At 45.5% G+C, this 24,329-nt stretch overlaps 1 protein-coding gene across 2 annotated transcripts in view; it reads left to right on the forward strand.

Annotated features, from left to right (window-relative positions):
- The window catches only part of RIPOR1 (RHO family interacting cell polarization regulator 1), a 120,754-nt gene that overhangs the window by 31,718 nt on the left and 64,707 nt on the right, over positions 1 to 24,329 (forward strand). For both annotated transcript variants that reach the window (XM_075281773.1, XM_075281774.1), the window contains exons 3-5: positions 299 to 451; positions 1,993 to 2,071; positions 23,105 to 23,128. In XM_075281773.1, coding sequence (XP_075137874.1) covers positions 299 to 451; positions 1,993 to 2,071; positions 23,105 to 23,128 — 256 coding nt within the window. The remainder of the gene's footprint in view (positions 1 to 298; positions 452 to 1,992; positions 2,072 to 23,104; positions 23,129 to 24,329) is intronic.

Raw genomic sequence — 24,329 nt, forward strand, 5'->3', positions numbered from 1 at the left:
AGAGATTAAAGTTTTGTCTTTTTTTTTTTTGTGTGTGTGTGTCCACTTCCCCCACTAAAAAATCTGAAATTATAATTTTTTTTAAATATTGATCTTTATGTGAACAGATGGCCTTCAGTTTGCATCCTCCTTGGCGTCCGATTAACAGACCTGCTAAACAATTTTAAAAAAATATTTTGAATGGAGCCTGAGTTTATAAATCATAACCTCAATCTAATCCATCAACCTCTGTTGAAGCTCTACACATGAACATGTTTTACTTATTGCACCTAACCTTACGTATCTTTTTTTCTTCTAGACATCGTCAGCCATTTCATACACCCACAGTTTCACGAAGGTCTGGATCCAAAGTTCGCAGAATGTTCTCTATATCGCACAAATCTCCTCCTCCTAAGGTGCCTCAACCTGACCGAGTGGACGAAGTCTATAATGCTTTAAAAAAGGGATTGGGGTAAGAGATCTAATGTTACATGCTCAAAGTCTTAAAGAGGACCTGTCGCCAAGTACAAAATGCTAAATTACATTCCTCATTTGATTGTTGTGCCCCAATTCAATTTAGTGGGTTATTTTTTTTTTTTTCTTGCAAGAAAATAAAATGTTACTATTTGGTGAACAAAAAACAAATTTACATATAGGCCATATCTTTTGAATGGGAGCACAGATTTGAAAAACTTTATTAAAAAAAAAAAGGCAAAAATTATCAGTCACAACAGCAATGAAATGAGGGGTGTATTGTTTTAGCATTTTTTTTTCTTTTTTACTTTGTGATGGGTCTTCTTCATGCATAATTTTGTAACTACCAGCTACCCCAAAGGTTGGCATCAAACTGAGTGGGGTTCAAATGGATTTTTTAGTATCTGTATAAAAAGTAATATGGCACATTGTATGTTTGGGCAGTTCTCTCCTAACTCTGCAGATGTGCACCAGAACTTCATGCAGAGTTAGCTTCATCTCACTGTCTGGAGAAAATGGAGACTTGACTGGAGACCAGTGTGGTCTTGCAGGCATGTGATCTTACAGTGATCGTAATAAGGTTTGTCACATAGTGGCAAACTTAATTGGCTGAGCACAGTTCACCCTATTCGCAACCTATCATAGGGGGAGATCAGTGTGTCTACTCCCACCCCACTGTCAGTAAGGCAGCTAATATCATGAGCTTTTGCCAGAAACTGATTAGCTCAGGTCATAGTGGTCTAGGGGCTCCTATGCAAACTGTCCCAATATATCCAGTGTTGTCACAATTTGACATATACACACCTACTTTACCCGCATATATAGCAGAAGGTGGTGTAAATGTGCCACAATAAAATTTTGCCCCGTTTGCTTTTTCAAACTTTTCAAGCACGGCAGCTATTAGATGATATAGTTCTATAAATTTATAAGTTAAACCAGTTCTGGCAAACAATCCTTTTTCTTTCTGTGCCAAACCCAGATACAGGAGGCCCACTAGTGTTCAAGAAATTAAAATAAATTCACTGTGTGAGAAGGGAAAAAACACAAACACATACATACATACATACATACATACATACATACACACACACACACACACACACACACACACACACACACACATACATATATACACACACACACACACACACACTGTGAATCTGTAAGTGCGGGACTTCTCTAGTAACATTGAGTGAGCACCACTCAGCGTTGGTGACCATTTAAAGGAAGTCTGTGAGGTCAGTTTGGGACAATAAACCACCTACAAGTTCTTATGAACCAGATTTAGAGGTTTAGACCCGTAGCAACGCCATTCATGCCCGTTTTTAAAAAACAAGAGATGAGTTGCATCTACCTCTTTAATGGAGTGGGGACATAGAGGGACCTTGGCTTCACTGAAGAACTGTGCCTGGAGAACATGAGCTGGATAAGTAGATATTTTTTTTTCTTTTTGTTGCATTGGTAGAGGTCGATTTTGGAACTAAACCCTCAGTCACATGTATATTTAGAAGTAACAAGCCATTTGTTTTTCCTTTTTAGGGCATACTTAGAGGTTCACCAAATTGAAATGGATAAGCTTACCGTCCAGATCAGGGAATCCAAAAGGAACTCTAGATTGGTAAGCTCTAAAACTAAGGCCTACATTTACTAATGACTTTACAGCATGGACATAGTAGATGGTCTGAAAATGTGCTAGGTTTCTCTGCAACTCAAGTTGTATAATAGATCTGCCACATAGACTACTGCGTTGACATTATTATTAGAGATGAGCGAACAGTGTTCTATCGAACACATGTTCGATCGGATATCAGGGTGTTCGCCATGTTCGAATCGAATCGAACACCGCGTGGTAAAGTGCGCCAAAATTCGATTCCCCTCCCACCTTCCCTGGCGCCTTTTTTGCACCAATAACAGCGCAGGGGAGGTGGGACAGGAACTACGACACCGGGGGCATTGAAAAAAATTGGAAAAAGTCATTGGCTGCCGAAATCAGGTGACCTCCATTTTAGACGAATAGTGGATTTCAAATCCGGGTCATATGAGACTGTGAACTTTGTGACTATGAGACAGGGATAGCTGTACAGGCAGGGATAGCTAGGGATAACCTTTATTTAGGGGGGAATGTTATTAAAAATAACTTTTTGGGGCTCTATCGGGTGTGTAATTGTGATTTTTGTGAGATAAACTTTTTCCCATAGGGATGCATTGGCCAGCGCTGATTGGCCGAATTCCGTACTCTGGCCAATCAGTGCTGGCCAATGCATTCTATTAGCTTGATGAAGCAGAGTGTGCACAAGGGTTCAAGCGCACCCTCGGCTCTGATGTAGCAGAGCCGAGGCTGCACAAGGGTTCAAGCGCACCCTCGGCTCTGATGTAGGAGAGCCGAGGGTGCACTTGAACCCTTGTGCACCCTCAGCTCTGCTACATCAGAGCCGAGGGTGCGCTTGAACCCTTGTGCACACTCTGCTTCATCAAGCTAATAGAATGCATTGGCCAGCGCTGATTGGCCAGAGTACGGAACTCGACCAATCAGCGCTGGCTCTGCTGGAGGAGGCGGAGTCTAAGATCGCTCCACACCAGTCTCCATTCAGGTCCGACCTTAGACTCCGCCTCCTCCGGCAGAGCCAGCGCTGATTGGCCGAAGGCTGGCCAATGCATTCCTATGCGAATGCAGAGACTTAGCAGTGCTGAGTCAGTTTTGCTCAACTACACATCTGATGCACACTCGGCACTGCTACATCAGATGTAGCAATCTGATGTAGCAGAGCCGAGGGTGCACTAGAACCCCTGTGCAAACTCAGTTCACGCTAATAGAATGCATTGGCCAGCGCTGATTGGCCAATGCATTCTATTAGCCCGATGAAGTAGAGCTGAATGTGTGTGCTAAGCACACACATTCAGCACTGCTTCATCACGCCAATACAATGCATTAGCCAGTGCTGATTGGCCAGAGTACGGAATTCGGCCAATCAGCGCTGGCCAATGCATTCTATTAGCCCGATGAAGTAGAGCTGAATGTGTGTGCTAAGCACACACATTCAGCACTGCTTCATCACGCCAATACAATGCATTAGCCAGTGTTGATTGGCCAGAGTACGGAATTCGGCCAATCAGCGCTGGCCAATGCATTCTATTAGCCCGATGAAGTAGAGCTGAATGTCTGTGCTAAGCACACACATTCAGCACTGCTTCATCACGCCAATACAATGCATTAGCCAGTGTTGATTGGCCAGAGTACGGAATTCGGCCAATCAGCGCTGGCCAATGCATTCTATTAGCCCGATGAAGTAGAGCTGAATGTGTGTGCTAAGCACACACATTCAGCACTGCTTCATCACGCCAATACAATGCATTAGCCAGTGCTGATTGGCCGAATTCCGTACTCTGGCCAATCAGCGCTGGCTCTGCTGGAGGAGGCGGAGTCTAAGGTCGGACCTGAATGGAGACTGGTGTGGAGCGATCTTAGACTCCGCCTCCTCCAGCAGAGCCAGCGCTGATTGGCCGAATTCCGTACTCTGGCCAATCAGCACTGGCTAATGCATTGTATTGGCGTGATGAAGCAGTGCTGAATGTGTGTGCTTAGCACACACATTCAGCTCTACTTCATCGGGCTAATAGAATGCATTGGCCAGCGCTGATTGGCCGAATTCCGTACTCTGGCCAATCAGCACTGGCTAATGCATTGTATTGGCGTGATGAAGCAGTGCTGAATGTGTGTGCTTAGCACACACATTCAGCTCTGCTTCATCGGGCTAATAGAATGCATTGGCCAGCGCTGATTGGCCGAATTCCGTACTCTGGCCAATCAGCACTGGCTAATGCATTGTATTGGCGTGATGAAGCAGTGCTGAATGTGTGTGCTTAGCACACACATTCAGCTCTACTTCATCGGGCTAATAGAATGCATTGGCCAGCGCTGATTGGCCAGAGTACGGAATTCGGCCAATCAGCGCTGGCTCTGCTGGAGGAGGCGGAGTCTAAGATCGCTCCACACCAGTCTCCATTCAGGTCCGACCTTAGACTCCGCCTCCTCCAGCAGAGCCAGCGCTGATTGGCCGAATTCCGTACTCTGGCCAATCAGCACTGGCTAATGCATTGTATTGGCGTGATGAAGCAGTGCTGAATGTGTGTGCTTAGCACACACATTCAGCTCTACTTCATCGGGCTAATAGAATGCATTGGCCAATCAGCGCTGGCCAATGCATTCTATTAGCGTGAACTGAGTTTGCACAGGGGTTCTAGTGCACCCTCGGCTCTGCTACATCAGATTGCTACATCTGATGTAGCAGTGCCGAGTGTGCATCAGATGTGTAGTTGAGCAAAACTGACTCAGCACTACTAAGTCTCTGCATTCGCATAGGAATGCATTGGCCAGCCTTCGGCCAATCAGCGCTGGCTCTGCTGGAGGAGGCGGAGTCTAAGGTCGGACCTGAATGGAGACTGGTGTGGAGCGATCTTAGACTCCGCCTCCTCCAGCAGAGCCAGCGCTGATTGGCCGAATTCCGTACTCTGGCCAATCAGCACTGGCTAATGCATTGTATTGGCGTGATGAAGCAGTGCTGAATGTGTGTGCTTAGCACACACATTCAGCTCTACTTCATCGGGCTAATAGAATGCATTGGCCAGCGCCATTGGCCGAATTCCGTACTCTGGCCAATCAGCACTGGCTAATGCATTGTATTGGCGTGATGAAGCAGTGCTGAATGTGTGTGCTTAGCACACACATTCAGCTCTGCTTCATCGGGCTAATAGAATGCATTGGCCAGCGCTGATTGGCCGAATTCCGTACTCTGGCCAATCAGCACTGGCTAATGCATTGTATTGGCGTGATGAAGCAGTGCTGAATGTGTGTGCTTAGCACACACATTCAGCTCTACTTCATCGGGCTAATAGAATGCATTGGCCAGCGCTGATTGGCCAGAGTACGGAATTCGGCCAATCAGCGCTGGCTCTGCTGGAGGAGGCGGAGTCTAAGATCGCTCCACACCAGTCTCCATTCAGGTCCGACCTTAGACTCCGCCTCCTCCAGCAGAGCCAGCGCTGATTGGCCGAATTCCGTACTCTGGCCAATCAGCACTGGCTAATGCATTGTATTGGCGTGATGAAGCAGTGCTGAATGTGTGTGCTTAGCACACACATTCAGCTCTACTTCATCGGGCTAATAGAATGCATTGGCCAGTGCTGATTGGCCAGAGTACGGAATTCGGCCAATCAGCGCTGGCCAATGCATTCTATTAGCCCGATGAAGCAGTGCTGAATGTGTGTGCTTAGCACACACATTCAGCTCTACTTCATCGGGCTAATAGAATGCATTGGCCAGCGCTGATTGGCCGAATTCCGTACTCTGGCCAATCAGCACTGGCTAATGCATTGTATTGGCGTGATGAAGCAGTGCTGAATGTGTGTGCTTAGCACACACATTCAGCTCTGCTTCATCGGGCTAATAGAATGCATTGGCCAGCGCTGATTGGCCGAATTCCGTACTCTGGCCAATCAGCACTGGCTAATGCATTGTATTGGCGTGATGAAGCAGTGCTGAATGTGTGTGCTTAGCACACACATTCAGCTCTACTTCATCGGGCTAATAGAATGCATTGGCCAGCGCTGATTGGCCAGAGTACGGAATTCGGCCAATCAGCGCTGGCTCTGCTGGAGGAGGCGGAGTCTAAGATCGCTCCACACCAGTCTCCATTCAGGTCCGACCTTAGACTCCGCCTCCTCCAGCAGAGCCAGCGCTGATTGGCCGAATTCTGTACTCTGGCCAATCAGCACTGGCTAATGCATTGTATTGGCGTGATGAAGCAGTGCTGAATGTGTGTGCTTAGCACACACATTCAGCTCTACTTCATCGGGCTAATAGAATGCATTGGCCAGTGCTGATTGGCCAGAGTACGGAATTCGGCCAATCAGCGCTGGCCAATGCATTCTATTAGCCCGATGAAGCAGTGCTGAATGTGTGTGCTTAGCACACACATTCAGCTCTACTTCATCGGGCTAATAGAATGCATTGGCCAGCGCTGATTGGCCGAATTCCGTACTCTGGCCAATCAGCACTGGCTAATGCATTGTATTGGCGTGATGAAGCAGTGCTGAATGTGTGTGCTTAGCACACACATTCAGCTCTACTTCATCGGGCTAATAGAATGCATTGGCCAGCGCTGATTGGCCAGAGTACGGAATTCGGCCAATCAGCGCTGGCTCTGCTGGAGGAGGCGGAGTCTAAGGTCGGACCTGAATGGAGACTGGTGTGGAGCGATCTTAGACTCCGCCTCCTCCAGCAGAGCCAGCGCTGATTGGTCGAGTTCCGTACTCTGGCCAATCAGCACTGGCCAATGCATTTCTATGGGGAAAAGTTAGCTTGTGAAAATCGCAAACTGACAGGGATTTCCATGAAATAAAGTGACTTTTATGCCCCCAGACATGCTTCCCCTGCTGTCCCAGTGTCATTCCAGGGTGTTAGTATCATTTCCTGGGGTGTCATAGTGGACTTGGTGACCCTCCAGACACGAATTTGGGTTTCCCCCTTAACGAGTTTATGTTCCCCATAGACTATAATGGGGTTCGAAACCCATTCGAACACTCGAACAGTGAGCGGCTGTTCGAATCGAATTTCGAACCTCGAACATTTTAGTGTTCGCTCATCTCTAATTATTAATATTATTATTATTTATTTAGCACCATTAATTCCATGATGCTTTACATTTGAGGGTGTACATACGGTACACAAAATATACAAAAGAAATACAATACTAATAGTGACCGACAGGCAGAGTGGGATAGAGAGAGGGCCCTGCCCACAAGGGTTTATAATCTATGAAGGAGGGATAGAGACAGAAGGTGAAGGGAGAGACTGTTCAGATAGTGGTGAGGTGGCGGTGAGTCTTCAGGGCCTTCTTGTAGCCTGTGATTGTTTGGGTCAGTCTTATGTGTCTTGGTAATGACTTCCAGAGTATGGGGGATGCACGGGAGAAATCTTGGAGATGGTTGTGTGAAGAGCGTATGAGATCAGAGTGGGTTAGGAGGTCTTTGGAGGATCGCGAATTACGTTTGGGCAGGTAGTGAGAGATTAGGTCAGAGATATATGGAGGGGACAGATTGTGGATGGCTTTGTATGTCAGCGTTAGTATATTGAACTCTATTCGCTACGCAATGGGTAACCAGTGAAGGGTTTGGCAAAGGGGAGCGGCCGATGAAGAACGGGGAGAGATTTGTATTAAGTGAACAGCACAGTTTAAGGTGGACTGGAAGGGGGCAAGAGTATTTGCAGGAAGGCCATAGAGAAGGGTGTTACAGTAGTCTCAGTGGGAGATAATGACTGCATGGACTAGCATCTTTGTGGTTTCAGGGGTGAGGAAGGAGCTAATTTGATGGATGCTCTTGAGTTGGAGGCGGCAGGAGGGGTTGACGGCTTGTATCTGCAATTTGAAAGATAGGTCGGAGTCCAGGGTTATCCCAAGGCAGTGGACTCGTGGGACAAGGGTAAGCGTGTTTCCATTAAATTTGAAAGATGGGTCAGGTAGAGTTGCCGTACGAGGTGGAGTGAAGTTGAACGCTGTTTTCTCCATGTTGAGTTTGAGAAAGTGGGAGGAGAGAAAGGAGGCTACAGCCACTAGACACTTTGGAACTCTGGCCAACAGAGAGGTAACGTCTGATCCAGAGAGATATATTTGAGCATCGTCGGCATAGCAATGATAATGAAAACCATGCGATTCTATGGGTTTGCCTAGGCCGAGGGTGTAGATGGAGAACAGGAGGGGTCCTATGATGGAGCCTTTGAGGACACATACTGAGAGAGGGTATGGTGAGGGGATCCAGGAAAGTGCCAGGTGTTAGATGTAGAGTTGAGCGAGTACTGTTTGGATCAGCCGATCCGAACAGCACGCACGCATTGAAATGAATGGAAGCACCTGGTGCTTCCGGTTTGACGGCAGCCGGCCGCTTAACCCGCCGCGTGCCGGCTGCGTGCATTGATTTCAATGTGTGCGTGCTGTTCGGATCGGCTGATCCGAACAGTACTCGCTCAACTCTGGTTAGATGCCAAGGGATGAGAGCATTTCTAACAAGAGGGATTGGTCAACTGTGTCAATGACAGAGGAAAGGTCAAGGAGGAGTAAGACAGACTAGTGACGCTTGGCTTTGGCAGTTAGAAGGTCATTAGTGTCTTTGGTTAGGACAATTTCTGTGGTGTGACGAGGTCAGAAGCCTTACTGTAGTCTGTCAAAGAGTAAGTTGGACTAGAGGTAGGAGGATAGTTTGGAGTAGACGAGTTGCTCAATCAGTTTTGAGGCATACAGGAGCAGTGAGATGAGACGATAGTTGGCTGAAGAGGACGGGTCGAGGGACGGTTTCTTAAGTATAGGAGTGATGGTAGCATGCTTGAAGGCAGAGGGGTAGGATCCATTGGTTAGAGATAGGTTGAAGAGATGGGTTAGGGTCGGAGTAATGACTTTAGTGAGTTTGGGGATGAGATGTGATATAACTAAGTAGCTTAGGAGCTGATGTAGGAAGAAGGTTTTTGTGTTCTTGGAGAACTGGGTTGACTTCTATGTTGGCTACAGGCTGTTCAATGGGGATTGGCCACCTCAATAGGGAGGGTTCAGTTGTACTAGGGGAGAAAATGGCTAGAAAGTTTGGGGAGTGTTTAAACTAGAGACTGGGGAGTGCATAAAGGATGTAGCAAAAAAAAACAAAAAACGTCAGGTTAGGTTCACACTAGCATAGATCTCTCTGCCGTTTGGGTCCCGGTGACATATCATTTTGGCTGCACAGTGAACGCCGTAAAAATGAGGCCTGTAAGAGTCACAAAAATAAACTTTTTCTCCAAATTCAACTCATTCAGATGAAGGAGGCAAAGACTGAGACAGAGGTTCATCGCTAGGGAAAGTAAAAATAGCTTGAAAATATTCTTTAATTACATAAATGAAAAGAGAATTAAAACTGAGACATGGGCCCTCTCAAAATAATCTCAGTGTAATGGTAGAGGAAGATGAAAAGACAATTATTTTAAACGCCTTCTTCTGTACAGTATTTAGAGAAAATTCAATGACTGAGGCTATGACTAGAGAAAATATAAATTCTCATTGTAACGTCACCTTCTTAACTGTGGACGGAGTGCAGAGGCGTCTTTAAAACATTGGAATAGGCTAATCACTGGGTGCTTTTGTTATTCATGTTATTCATAATGTTATATTGATGGTTTTGAAGGATTTAAACATATCTAATATTTAAGGACTTTATACACACAGGATTTATCCCACAAGACAGTTTTTTTTTAAAGAGATACTATTACAGAATATCTCAGTATTATATATACTCTAAGTGTGGCCATACCAGTGATTTGTATAGAGGCATAACTATGTTCTTGTCATGAGAGTGTATACCTTTTTTGATGCATCCCATAATTTTAATTGCCTTGGTAACAGCTGCCTGGCACTGGTCACTAAAGGTAAGCTTGCTATCCATCAAAATCCCCAAGTCTTTTTCAGTTGCAGTCTGAGGCTAAGGCCCCACGGGCCGTAAACGCAGCGCTAAAGTGCTGAGGAAAGAACCGCGGCGTGAACACAGTGCGGTTCTTTCTGCAGCACTTTCAAAAGAAAGTTCGCAGAGTTTTCCTCCACGGACATTCTGTTATAATTATATCTATGGGAAAGCCGTCGGCATTTACGTAGATATAATTAACATGCTGCAATTTGCAAAGCCGCAACTGTACAGGAACCAACAGTGACCCTTGTGGCCCCCCACTGGTGACTGTGACCCAGTCTGAATATTTACCATTAACAAGTACCCTCTGTTTCCTATCACAGAGCCAGTTGCTAACCCAAATGCATATGTTTTCCCCCAGTCCCAACATTCTCATTTTGCATACCAACCGTTTGTGTGGTACAGTATCAAAAGCCTTTGAAAAGTCCAGGTACACCACGTCCACTGCATTACCCATGTCTGGTCTTGAACTGACCTCTTCGTAGCAGCTGATCAGATTAGTCTGACAGGCCCGATTCCTCATAAACCCATGCTGATTGAGTGTTATAAGATTATTTACATTGAGATACTCCAGGATAGCATCTCTTAGAAAGCCCTCAAATATCTTACCCACCACAGAAGTCAAATTTACTGGACTATAAGTTTCACTTTTACACCTCTTTTTGGAAATTGGCACCACATTTACTATGCGCCAATCCTGTGGAACAGACCCAGTCATTACTGGATCCTCAAATATTAGATACAAGGGTCTATCTATGACCATGCTTAATGCCCTCAGAACTCGGGGGTGTATTCCATCTGGACTGGGCGATTTCTCTATTTTAGTGTTTTGAAGGCGCCACCACACTTCTTCTTGGGTTAAACAGATGACATTTAATTGAGAGCTAACATTACCCCTAATCATGTTGCTGGCTAATGGATTTTCTTTTTTAAACACTGTAGAGAAGAAGGCATTTAATACTTGTGTTTTTTTCTCATCCTCCTTTACCATAACTCCCAGATTATTGTTGAGCATGCCCACATTCTCAGTTTTTATGCTCTTGTTATTTATGTAATTGAAGAATAAGTTTAGATTATTTTTACTTTCCTTGGAAATTTTTCTTTCAGCCTCAATTTTCACCATTTTTTATTTGTGGTTTGGGGATAAAAATAATCACAAAAAATTGTTGCAACTGAGGTTCACACTACTGTTGTTACCGTTGGTTTGTTGCTCACATCTGTCGAAGGATGAGAGTAACAGATGTCAATATTGATAGAGTGACTGCAGATAGACCATCTCTGCATTTACTCTAATGTAAAAAAACATGACAGAAATTTTTTCCCATAATGTTACATTACTAATGGAAGAAATTTTTTTTTCTTTTTCTTTTGTTACGAAATTAAACAAACACGCTGTAAAAAAAATTCTATCAGAGAAGGCTCTGTCTGCACCCATCATGCTATTGCTGTTAATGTACATTGCTCTCATCATATGAAGCTTAAGCGAGACAAGCATTTGTAACAGTGGTGTAGCCATCACCTAAAAATTTATTTTTCAGTAAATTCATGACTTTGACCCATATTATTATTATTATTATTATTATTATTATTATTATTAGCCAGGCTGCCTCCTGGTAGTATAGAGAACCTTGAGTGAGAATAATTTTTTTTTTTAGGAGGAGTCATTACTTTCCGCACAGTGTTATCTTACAATGCAAAAACCTGTAGCAATTACTAGTGCATCTCAATAAATTAGAATATCATCAAAAAGTTCTGGACTGTAGCTCAGTGGTCAAAGGTGTTTTCAGATGAAAGAAAATTTTGCATTTCATTTGGAAATTAAGGTCCCAGATTCTGGAGGAAAAGTGGAGAGGCTGCATACAATCCAAGCCGTTTGAGGTCTAGTGTGAAGTTTCCACAATGAGTGATGGTTTGGGGAGCCATGTCATCTGCTGTTGTAGGTCCACTGTGTTTTATCAAGACCAAATTCAGCTCTGCCGTCTACCAAGAAATACTAGAGCTCTTCATGCTTCCCGCTGCCCACAAGCTTTTTGGAGATGGAATTTTCATTTTCCAACAGGACTTGGCACCTGTCCACACTGCCAAAATTTCATAATCACAGTATCACTCTGCTTGATTGGCCAGCAAACTCGCCTGACCTTAACCTCATAGAGAGTCTATGGGGTGTTGTGAAGAAGAAGATGAGACACACCAGACCCAACAATGAAGTCAAGCTGAAGGCTTGGTCTTATATAATAATCTAATTTTCTGCGATAATGACTAGAGATGAGCGAACAGTGTTCTATCGAACTCATGTTCGATCGGATATTAGGCTGTTCGGCATGTTCGAATCGAATCGAACACCGCGTGGTAAAGTGCGCCATTACTCGATTCCCCTCCCACCTTCCCTGGCGCCTTTTTTGCTCCAATAACAGCGCAGGGTAGGTGGGACAGGAACTACGACACCGGTGACGTTGAAAAAAGTAGGCAAAACCCATTGGCTGCCGAAAACATGTGACCTCTAATTTAAAAGAACAGCGACGCCCAGCTTCGCGTCATTCTGAGCTTGCAATTCACCGGGGATGGAGGTTTCCATCCAGCTAGCTAGGGCTTAGATTCTGGGTAGGCAGGGACAGGCTAGGATAGGAAGGAGAAGACAACCAACAGTTCTTATAAGAGCTAAATTCCAGGGAGAAGCTTGTCAGTGTAACGTGGCACTGACGGGCTCAATCGCCGCAACCCAGCTTTCCCAGGATCCTGAATGGAATACACTGACAGTGTATTCCCGTATACCCGATATATACCCCCGATACCCGTTCCAACGGTGTGCCCCCCACCTTCACCCCAGAAATACACTGCAAGTCCCCTAGCAATAGAATTGGGGCTATATACACCCACTATTTTTGCTACTGCCATATAGTGCCATTGTCTGACTGGGAATTCAAAGAATATATTGGGGTTACGTGCACCCACAATTTTTGCTACTGGTATATAGTGCCATTGTCTGACTGGGAATTCAAAGAATATATTGGGGTTATAAATACCCTCATTTCTTGCTACTGGTATATAGTGCCATTGTCTGACTGGGAATTCAAAGAATATATTGGGGTTACAAATACCCTCATTTCTTGCTACTGCCATATAGTGCCAGTTTCTGACTGGTAATTCAAAGAATATATTGGGGTTATAAATACCCTCATTTCTTGCTACTGGTATATAGTGCCATTGTCTGACTGGGAATTCAAAGAATATATTGGGGTTATAAATACCCTCATTTCTTGCTACTGGTATATAGTGCCATTGTCTGACTGGGAATTCAAAGAATATATTGGGGTTACAAATACCCTCATTTCTTGCTACTGCCATATAGTGCCAGTTTCTGACTGGTAATTCAAAGAATATATTGGGGTTATAAATACCCTCATTTCTTGCTACTGGTATATAGTGCCATTGTCTGACTGGGAATTCAAAGAATATATTGGGGTTACAAATACCCTCATTTCTTGCTACTGCCATATAGTGCCAGTTTCTGACTGGTAATTCAAAGAATATATTGGGGTTACGTGCACCCACAATTTTTGCTACTGGTATATAGTGCCATTGTCTGACTGGGAATTCAAAGAATATATTGGGGTTACAAATACCCTCATTTCTTGCTACTGGTATATAGTGCCATTGTCTGACTGGGAATTCAAAGAATATATTGGGGTTACAAATACCCTCATTTCTTGCTACTGCCATATAGTGCCAGTTTCTGACTGGTAATTCAAAGAATATATTGGGGTTATAAATACGCTCATTTCTTGCTACTGGTATATAGTGCCATTGTCTGACTGGGAATTCAAAGAATATATTGGGGTTATAAATTCCCTCATTTCTTGCTACTGGTATATAGTGCCATTGTCTGACTGGGAATTCAAAGAATATATTGGGGTTATAAATACCCTCATTTCTTGCTACTGGTATATAGTGCCATTGTCTGACTGGGAATTCAAAGAATATATTGGGGTTACAAATACCCTCATTTCTTGCTACTGCCATATAGTGCCAGTTTCTGACTGGTAATTCAAAGAATATATTGAGGTTACGTGCACCCACAATTTTTGCTACTGGTATATAGTGCCATTGTCTGACTGGGAATTCAAAGAATATATTGGGGTTACAAATACCCTCATTTCTTGCTACTGGTATATAGTGCCATTGTGTGACTGGGAATTCAAAGAATATATTGGGGTTACAAATACCCTCATTTCTTGCTACTGCCATATAGTGCCAGTTTCTGACTGGTAATTCAAAGAATATATTGGGGTTACGTGCACCCACAATTTTTGCTACTGGTATACAGTGCCATTGTCTGACTGGGAATTCAAAGAATATATTGGGGTTACAAATACCCTCATTTCTTGCTACTGGTATATAGTGCCATTGTCTGACTGGGAATTCAAAGAATATATTGGGGTTACAAATACCCTCATTTCTTGCTACTGGTATATAGTGCCATTGTCTGACTGGGAATTCAAAGAATATATTGGGGTTACAAATACCCTCATTTCTTGCTACTGGTATATAGTACCATTGTCTGACTGGGAATTCAAAGAATATATTGGGGTTACAAATACCCTCATTTCTTGCTACTGCCATATAGTGCCAGTTTCTGACTGGTAATTCAAAGAATATATTGGGGTTACGTGCACCCACAATTTTTGCTACTGGTATATAGTGCCATTGTCTGACTGGGAATTCAAAGAATATATTGGGGTTACAAATACCCTCATTTCTTGCTACTGGTATATAGTGCCATTGTCTGACTGGGAATTCAAAGAATATATTGGGGTTACAAATACCCTCATTTCTTGCTACTGGTATATAGTGCCATTGTCTGACTGGGAATTCAAAGAATATTTTGGGGTTATAAATACCCTCATTTCTTGCTACTGCCATATAGTGCCAGTTTCTGACTGGTAATTCAAAGAATATATTGGGGTTATAAATACCCTCTTTTCTTGCTACTGGTATATAGTGCCATTGTCTGACTGGGAATTCAAAGAATATATTGGGGTTACAAATACCCTCATTTCTTGCTACTGCCATATAGTGCCAGTTTCTGACTGGTAATTCAAAGAATATATTGGGGTTACGTGCACCCACAATTTTTGCTACTGGTATATAGTGCCATTGTCTGACTGGGAATTCAAAGAATATATTGGGGTTACAAATACCCTCATTTCTTGCTACTGGTATATAGTGCCATTGTCTGACTGGGAATTCAAAGAATATATTGGGGTTACAAATACCCTCATTTCTTGCTACTGCCATATAGTGCCAGTTTCTGACTGGTAATTCAAAGAATATATTGGGGTTATAAATACCCTCATTTCTTGCTACTGGTATATAGTGCCATTGTCTGACTGGGAATTCCAAGAATATATTGGGGTAATAAATACCCTCATTTCTTGCTACTGGTATATAGTGCCATTGTCTGACTGGGAATTCAAAGAATATATTGGGGTTACAAATACCCTCATTTCTTGATACTGCCATATAGTGCCAGTTTCTGACTTGTAATTCAAAGAATATATTGGGGTTACGTGCACCCACAATTTTTGCTACTGGTATATAGTGCCATTGTCTGACTGGGAATTCAAAGAATATATTGGAGTTACAAATACCCTCATTTCTTGCTACTGGTATATAGTGCCATTGTCTGACTGGGAATTCAAAGAATATATTGGGGTTACAAATACCCTCATTTCTTGCTACTGGTATATAGTGCCATTGTCTGACTGGGAATTCAAAGAATATATTGGGGTTATAAATACCCTCATTTCTTGCTACTGCCATATAGTGCCAGTTTCTGACTGGTAATTCAAAGAATATATTGGGGTTACGTGCACCCACAATTTTTGCTACTGGTATATAGTGCCAATTTCTAACTGGGAATTCAAAATGCGCAAGGCTCCCGGAAAGGGACGTGGACGAGGCCGTGGGCGAGGTCGGGGGAATGGTTCTGGGGAGCAAGGTAGCAGTGAAGCCACAGGGCGTCCCGTGCCTACTCCTGTGGGGCAGCAAGCATTGCGCCACTCCACAGTGCCAGGGTTGCTTGCCACATTAACTAAACTGCAGGGTACAAACCTTAGTAGGCCTGAGAACCAGGAACAGGTCTTGCAATGGCTGTCAGAGAACGCTTACAGCACATTGTCCAGCAGCCAGTCAGACTCTGCCTCCTCTCCTCCTATTACCCAACAGTCTTGTCCTCCTTCCTCCCAAAATTCCCAAGCTTCACAGAACAATAACCCCAACTGTCCCTGCTCCCCAGAGCTGTTCTCCGCTCCTTTCATTGTCCCTCAACCTGCCTCTCCACGTCACGATTCCACGAACCTATCAGAGGAGCATCTGTGTCCAGATGCTCAAACACTAGACTCTCCTCCATCTCCGTTCGATTTGGTGGTGGATGACCAGCAACCCACCCTCATCGACGATGATGTGACGCAGTTGCCGTCAGGGCATCCAGTTGACCGGCGCATTGTGCGGGAGGAGGAGATGAGACAGGAGTTGGAAGAGGAAGTGGTGGATGATGAGGACACTGACCCGACCTGGACAGGGGGGGATGTCAAGCGGGGAAAGTAGTGTGGATGTTGAGGCAGGTGCAGCACCAAAAAGGGTAGCTAGAGGCAGAGGCAGAGGTCAGCAGCTTAGGCGAAGCCAGGCCACACCCGGAATCTCCCAAGATGTTCCAGTTCGTACCCAGTCCCGAAAAACTCCCACCTCGAGGGCACGTTTCTCGAAGGTGTGGAGTTTTTTCAAGGAATGCGCCGAGGACAGATATAGTGTTGTCTGCACAATTTGCCTCTCGAAATTGATTAGGGGCTCTGAGAAGAGCAACCTGTCCACCACTTCAATGCGCCGTCATTTGGAATCCAAGCACTGGAATCAGTGGCAGGCAGCAACGGCAGGACAAAGGCCGCCTGCCGTTCACGCCACTGCCTCTGCCACTGCCGCTGCCACTGCCACTGCTGACTGTGCTGGCGATGCACTCCAGAGGACGAGCCAGGACACCACTTCATCTGCCTCCGCCACTTTGTTGACTTCTCCCTCATCCTCCCCTGTTCCTGTCTTATCTCCTTCTCCTGCACCATCAAAGGCACCATCAGGCGCTTCTTTACAACAACCCACCATCTCTCAGACATTGGAGCGGCGGCAGAAATACACTGCTAACCACCCACACGCGCAAGCCTTGAACGCCAACATCGCTAAACTGCTGGCCCAGGAGATGTTGGCGTTCAGGCTTGTTGAAACGCTCGCCTTCCTGGACCTGATGGCAACTGCGGCACCTCGCTATGCCGTCCCTAGCCGTCACTACTTCTCCCGGTGTGCCGTCCCCGCCTTGCACCAGCACATGTCACTCAACATCAGGCGGGCCCTTAGTTCCGCGCTTTGCACAAAGGTCCACTTGACCACCGACGCGTGGACAAGTGCATGCGGACAAGGACGCTACATTTCACTGACGGCACACTGGGTGAATGTAGTTGAGGCTGGGACTGCTTCCCAAACTGGCCCGGTGTACCTCGTCTCCCCGCCTAACATTCCTGGCAGGGACACGAGAAGAACACCCCCCTCCTCCTCCTCCTCTACCGCCTCCTCCTCCGCCACCGCCTCCTCCTCCGCTGTTAGATTGACCCCAGCTACGAGTTGGAAACGTTGCAGCACTGGCGTTGGTAGACGTCAGCAGGCTGTGCTGAAGCTGATCAGCTTGGGGGACAGACAGCACACTGCCTCCGAGGTGAGGGATGCCCTCCTCGATGAGACGGCAATATGGTTTGAGCCGCTGCACCTGGGCCCAGGCATGGTCGTTTGTGATAACGGCCGGAACCTGGTAGCAGCTCTGGAGCTTGCCGGACTCCAACATGTTCCATGCCTGGCCCACGTCTTCAACCTAGTGGTGCAACGTTTCCTAAAGAGCTACCCCAATGTTCCAGAGCTACTGGTGAAAGTGCGGCGCATGTGCGCCCACTTTCGCAAGTCGACAGTAGCCGCTGCTAGCTTAAAATCTCTCCAGCAACGCCTGCATGTGCCACAACACCGGCTTTTGTGCGACGTCCCCACACGCTGGAACTCAACGTTTCAGATGTTGAATAGAGTGGTTGAGCAGCAGAGACCTTTGATGGAATACCAGCTACAAAACCCTAGGGTGCCACAAAGTCAGCTGCCTCAGTTTCACATCCATGAGTGGCCATGGATGAGAGACCTTTGTGACATCCTACGGGTCTTTGAGGAGTCCACAAGGAGGGTGAGCTCTGAGGATGACATCAGGGATAACTCAGATCACACAGAGGAGTTAGGGATAGCATCCGATCCGTCACAGCTGGAGAGTAGGTCCACACATCTGTCCGCTTCACTGCGTTTAATGGAGGAGGAGGAGGAGGAGGAGGAAGAAGAGTTGTCCGATGATGTGATGGTGATACAGGAGGCTTCCGGGCAACTTCGAATCGTCCCATTGTTGCAGCGCGGATGGGTAGACATGGAGGATGAGGAGGAAATGGAGATTGAACTTTCCGGTGGGGCCAGAGGAGTCATGCCAACTAACACTGTGGCAGACATGGCTGAGTTCATGTTGGGGTGCTTTACAACCGACAAGCGTATAGTCAAAATCATGGAGGACAACCAGTACTGGATCTTTGCTATCCTTGACCCCCGGTATAAAAACAACATCTCGTCTTTTATTCCGGTAGAGGGGAGGGCCAATCGCATCAATGCTTGCCACAGGCAATTGGTGCAGAATATGATGGAGATGTTTCCAGCATGTGACGTTGGCGGCAGGGAGGGCAGTTCCTCCAGTAGGCAACCAAGTTCTCACCGGTCCACACAAACGAGGGGCACACTGTCTAAGGTCTGGGACACCTTGATGGCACCCCCTCGCCAAAGTGCCGCCACGGAGGCTCCTAGTGTCACCAGGCGTGAGAAGTATAGGCGCATGTTGCGGGAATACCTTTCCGACCACAGCCCTGTCCTCTCCGACCCCTCTGCGCCCTACACGTATTGGGTGTCGAAGTTGGACCTGTGGCTTGAACTTGCCCTATATGCCTTGGAGGTGCTGTCCTGTCCTGCCGCCAGCGTCCTATCTGAGAGGGTGTTCAGTGCAGCCGGTGGCATCATCACTGACAAGCGCACCCGTCTGTCAGCTGAGAGTGCCGACCGGCTCACTTTGATAAAAATGAACCACCACTGGATAGAGCCTTCATTTTTGTGCCCACCTGTGTAAAGCACCCCAACATGAAACTCCATGTCTGTACTCAACCTCTCCAATTCCTCCGCATCCTCATACTCATCCACCATAAGCGTTGCACAATTCTGCTAATACTAGGCTCCCTCCACCCTGATTTCCCCCAACTCTGCTGGTTAGAGGCTCCCTCCACCCTGATTTCCACCAACTCTGCTGGTTAGAGGCTCCCTCCACCCTGATTTCCACCAACTCTGCTGGTTAGAGGCTCCCTCCACCCTGCTTTCCCACAACTCTGCTGGTTAGAGGCTCCCTCCACCCTGCTTTCCCACAACTCTGCTGGTTAGAGGCTCCCTCCACCCTGATTTCCACCAACTCTGCTGGTTGGAGGCTCCCTCCACCCTGCTTTCCCACAACTCTGCTGGTTAGAGGCTCCCTTCACCCTGATTTCCACCAACTCTGCTGGTTAGAGGCTCCCTCCACCATGAATTGGTCCAAACTGGGCTGTTTAGCGGCTCCCTCCACCATGAATTGGTCCAAACTGGGCTGTTTAGAGGCTCCCTCCACCATGAATTGGTCCAAACTGGGGTTTTTAGAGGCTCCCTCCACCATGAATTGGTCCAAACTGGGCTGTTTAGAGGCTCCCTCCACCATGAATTTGCCCAAACTGGGCTGTTTAGAGGCTCCCTCCACCATGAATTGGTCCAAACTGGGGTTTTTAGAGGCTCCCTCCACCATGAATTTGCCCAAACTGGGCTGTTTAGAGGCTCCCTCCACCATGAATTGGTCCAAACTGGGGTTTTTAGAGGCTCCCTCCACCATGAATTGGTCCAAACTGGGCTGTTTAGAGGCTCCCTCCACCATGAATTGGTCCAAACTGGGGTTTTTAGAGGCTCCCTCCACCATGAATTTGCCCAAACTGGGCTGTTTAGAGGCTCCCTCCACCATGAATTTGCCCAAACTGAGCTGTTTAGAGGCTCCCTCCACCATGAATTGGTCCAAACTGGGGTTTTTAGAGGCTCCCTCCACCATGAATTGGTCCAAACTGGGGGTTTTTAGAGGCTCCCTCCACCATGAATTTGCCCAAACTGGGCTGTTTAGAGGCTCCCTCCATCATGAATTGGTCCAAACTGGGGTTTTTAGAGGCTCCCTCCACCATGAATTGGTCCAAACTGGGGTTTTTAGAGGCTCCCTCCACCATGAATTGGTCCAAACTGGGGTTTTTAGAGGCTCCCTCCACCATGAATTTGCCCAAACTGGGCTGTTTAGAGGCTCCCTCCACCATGAATTTGCCCAAACTGGGCTGTTTAGAGGCTCCCTCCACCATGAATTGGTCCAAACTGGGGTTTTTAGAGGCTCCCTCCACCATGAATTGGTCCAAACTGGGGGTTTTTAGAGGCTCCCTCCACCATGAATTTGCCCAAACTGGGCTGTTTAGAGGCTCCCTCCATCATGAATTGGTCCAAACTGGGGTTTTTAGAGGCTCCCTCCACCATGAATTGGTCCAAACTGGGTTTTTTAGAGGCTCCCTCCACCATGAATTTGCCCAAACTCTGCTGGTTAGAGGCTCAATCCACCCTGATTTTCAAAACAAATGTTGGTGCCAACCTCAACTTACTACAAGGGCCAAATTCACTGCTGGTGACAAGCTCTCCCCACTACAAGTGCCAAATACACATGTTTCAAGGTGTTTTCCTACTGTCAGAGAGGTGGTATTGAGTGTGTAAAGTGTGTAGTTGTTAGGCTGTGATGTTGGGGTAATAGAGGGTCTTTGGTGTGTTAGATGCCCCCAGACATGCTTCCCCTGCTGTCCCAGTGTCATTCCAGAGGTGTTGGCATCATTTCCTGGGTTGTCATAGTGGACTTGGTGACCCTCCAGACACGGATTTGGGTTTCCCCCTTAACGAGTATCTGTTCCCCATAGACTATAATGGGGTTCGAAACCCGTTCGAACACACGAACATTGAGCGGCTGTTCGAATCGAATTTCGAACCTCGAACATTTTAGTGTTTGCTCATCTCTAATAATGACTTTTGGGTTTTACTTGGCTTTAAGGCCCGATTCACATCTGAGTTTGGCAAATCCATTTGAAATCCTTATTTAACATCTTCAAAAACTGACTTCAAACGGTGCGGATGAAAACCCATTAATTTCAATGGTTTTTAAAAGTAATCAGTATGTAATCAGGTTGTGCCATTTCCATCTGCTTTCAGTTTTTTTGTGCGGACAGAAAAGTAGAACTTGCAGAACTTTGTCTCCGTACTAACAATAAGGATTCCAGACAGACAGCAACCAATCTGTTTTGTTTTAACATTGAGGTCTATGGAAAACAGATTACATACTGACTACATACTGATTACATACTGTCCGGATTAAAAAAACCTGTTTCGCGGCGGAGAGCATAAAACGCCTCTCACAGCCAGACAGCTTTCTCACCCATTCAAGTGAATGGGTGAGAGAGTCCTGCAGGTTTCCGTCTCCTGCCTCTGTTTTGTGCAGGAAACGGAAACCTGCAGAACGGAGACCGGGCGCAGATGTGAACGAACCCTGATTACATATGGAGTACATACCGATTACATATGGAGTACGTAATCAGTTTGTGTCTGTTTTGCATATGCTCAGAATGAAGAAGAGGGAGGAAAAAGAAAAACTGATTAGTCAAAAACTGATTACATACTGACGCTAGGTTCACACCTGCGTTCATCTGTCCGTTCTGAGCTTTCCGTCTTCTGCATGCCAGAAGTTGGAAAGCTCAGACCGGGTCCGGCCGTGAGCGGCGGTGAGCGTTTTAGGCTCTCCGCCGCGAAACCGGATTTTTTAATCCGGACACAGAGTACTGCATGTCCGACTCTGTGTCCGGATTCTAAAACCTGGTTTCGCGGCGGAGAGCCTAAAACGCTCACCGCCGCTCACGGCCGGACAGCTTTCTCACCCATTCATTTGAATGGGTGAGAAAGCCTCCTGCAGGTTTCCGTCTCCTGCCTCTGTTTTAGGCAGGAAACGGAAACCTGAACTACGGAGTGCCGGTGCAGATGTGAACGAGCCCTGACACAGTTTTCTTCTTAGGGCGGGTTCACTCTGCTTTCTTGGTTTCTATCTTCTGCCCGAGAAACTGGACAGGAGACAGAAACCGACAGTCAGTTTTCAAGCCCATTCACTTCAATGGGTTTGCGAAGTGACCGCCCGTGAACAATTTGTGTCTGGCCGCAGCGAAACCTTTTTTTTTTTTTAACTGGACACAAAGTCGGACATACAGGACTTTATGTTCAGTTTAAGAAAAAAACATTTCACCGTGGAGAGGCAGAAGGGGAGACACTGCCTGCCGGGTTTCAGTCTCTTGTCCAGTTTCTCCGGAAGAAGACAGAAACTCACAAAGTGAAGACCGGGCGCAGGTGTGAACCTGCGCTCAATCACTTTAATCTCTCATTATTTTAAATACTGATTTCAAATGGATTTGCCAAACGCAGATGTGAACCAGGCCTTAGCCATAATCATCAACATTAGCAGAAAGAAAGACTTAGTTCACTCTGTTTGTAATGGCTCAATATAATATGTTTCATTTTCTTTTTTTTTAATTACTAAAAAAAATACATTTTTGACGATATTCTAATTTATTGACAAACACTAGTATATTGTTAAGAAGAAAATATAAAAAGTACAAAGTGAAATAGATGTTTTCCATTTTCAGAAAAGTATAGTTTAATACATTTACTGAATTAATCAGATGCAAGTCCAATATTCAGTCTTCATTTGTTAATGGTTTCATAGTTTTGTGAATATATAAAATGTAAATATTTAGGGCTGTATTATATGTTTTAGCAAATGTGGATCTAAATCATTTCAAGGATACGTTTAAGGAAATGTGACCAAGAAATTGATGTCTTATTGTAAATGCATAGCAATTGAAATGACTCCAAAAATATTGTGCTTTTTATGTATCTAATATAGGTTTTGTTTTTTTGTGTGTTTTTTTAGGGCTTTTTATATGACTTAGACAAGGTGAGCATTATTTTATAAAGTTTTTTATATAACTGTGTTATTTTTGTGTCAGTATTGCAGTATTACATATATAAAACATGTTACATTGTTCACTTACTAGCGACATAATTTTTCTGAAGTGTAGAGATTGTAGGAAAGACGCATTCCGTTATAGCGAAGTGTATTATTGTAACTAATAGAAAGCTCTAGTAAAGACAACATCTAGTAGCGCTTTTTGGCTTGTAAATTGACTTCCCTCAATCTGAAATTTGGTAGACAACTGAACAAGAATAATAGATACTCAAACTCATTGGGGTTATTTTTCATCTGCTCCTTTTTCGGCCATATTTTTCACAGGTGTGCATTATGTTAAACTAGTTTTACTCTGGTGTTAATTTATGATGTCAGCGCACCTCCTTGTTAAATGTTTTGCACATGTTACCCCTTGTTCACATCAGCGTTTGGATTCCGTCCAGGGGAGTCCGCATGGTGGACACCCCCCCCCCCCCCCCCCGAACGGAATACAAACGCAATTGCAAGTGCTGTGCTGTAAAAGTACATGGACCCCATAGACTATAATGGGGTCCGTGTGCTTGCTGAACGCTGCCCGCACGAATCATGAGGACAGGAAAGTAGATGGTGAACTATATTTATGAAAAACTTTTAAAAAAATATTTTAAATAAAATAATTAAAAAAAATAAGTAAAATAATACGCCAATAAAATGTCGTTATTAAAGGTTATAGCCCCACCCCCGACAACACCATACAAAATAAAAATTATGTAATGGAGAGGAAAAACTATTTTAAGAAAAACTAAGTTTTTCAGTAGCACTTTGTATTATTAGGCTGTATTCACACAGAGTAACGCCAGGCGTTTTTTGTGTGTTTTTTGCACATAGCGCCGCGTTTACGCCGCGTAGCGCCGCGTTAACACCGCGTATACGCCGCGTTAACGCCGCGTTAACGCCGCGCTATTTAGCGGTGGCGTTGCCCGGCGTTAACGCGGCGTTAACGCGGCGCTATGTGCAAGAAACGCCTGGCGTTACTCTGTGTGAATACAGCCTCAAAGGGATCCTATCATTCAGACGACATTTTTTTTCGAAGTACCAAGTCGGAATAGCCTTAAGAAAGGCTATTCTTCTCCTACCTTTCGTTGTTTTCTCTGTGCTGCCGTTCGAATACAATCCCCATTCTTGTCGGTGCGACTCCAATGCTGCGAGA

The sequence above is a fragment of the Leptodactylus fuscus genome, chromosome 7 (assembly GCF_031893055.1).
Source record: "Leptodactylus fuscus isolate aLepFus1 chromosome 7, aLepFus1.hap2, whole genome shotgun sequence".
In the NCBI taxonomy this organism is placed as follows: domain Eukaryota; kingdom Metazoa; phylum Chordata; class Amphibia; order Anura; family Leptodactylidae; genus Leptodactylus; species Leptodactylus fuscus.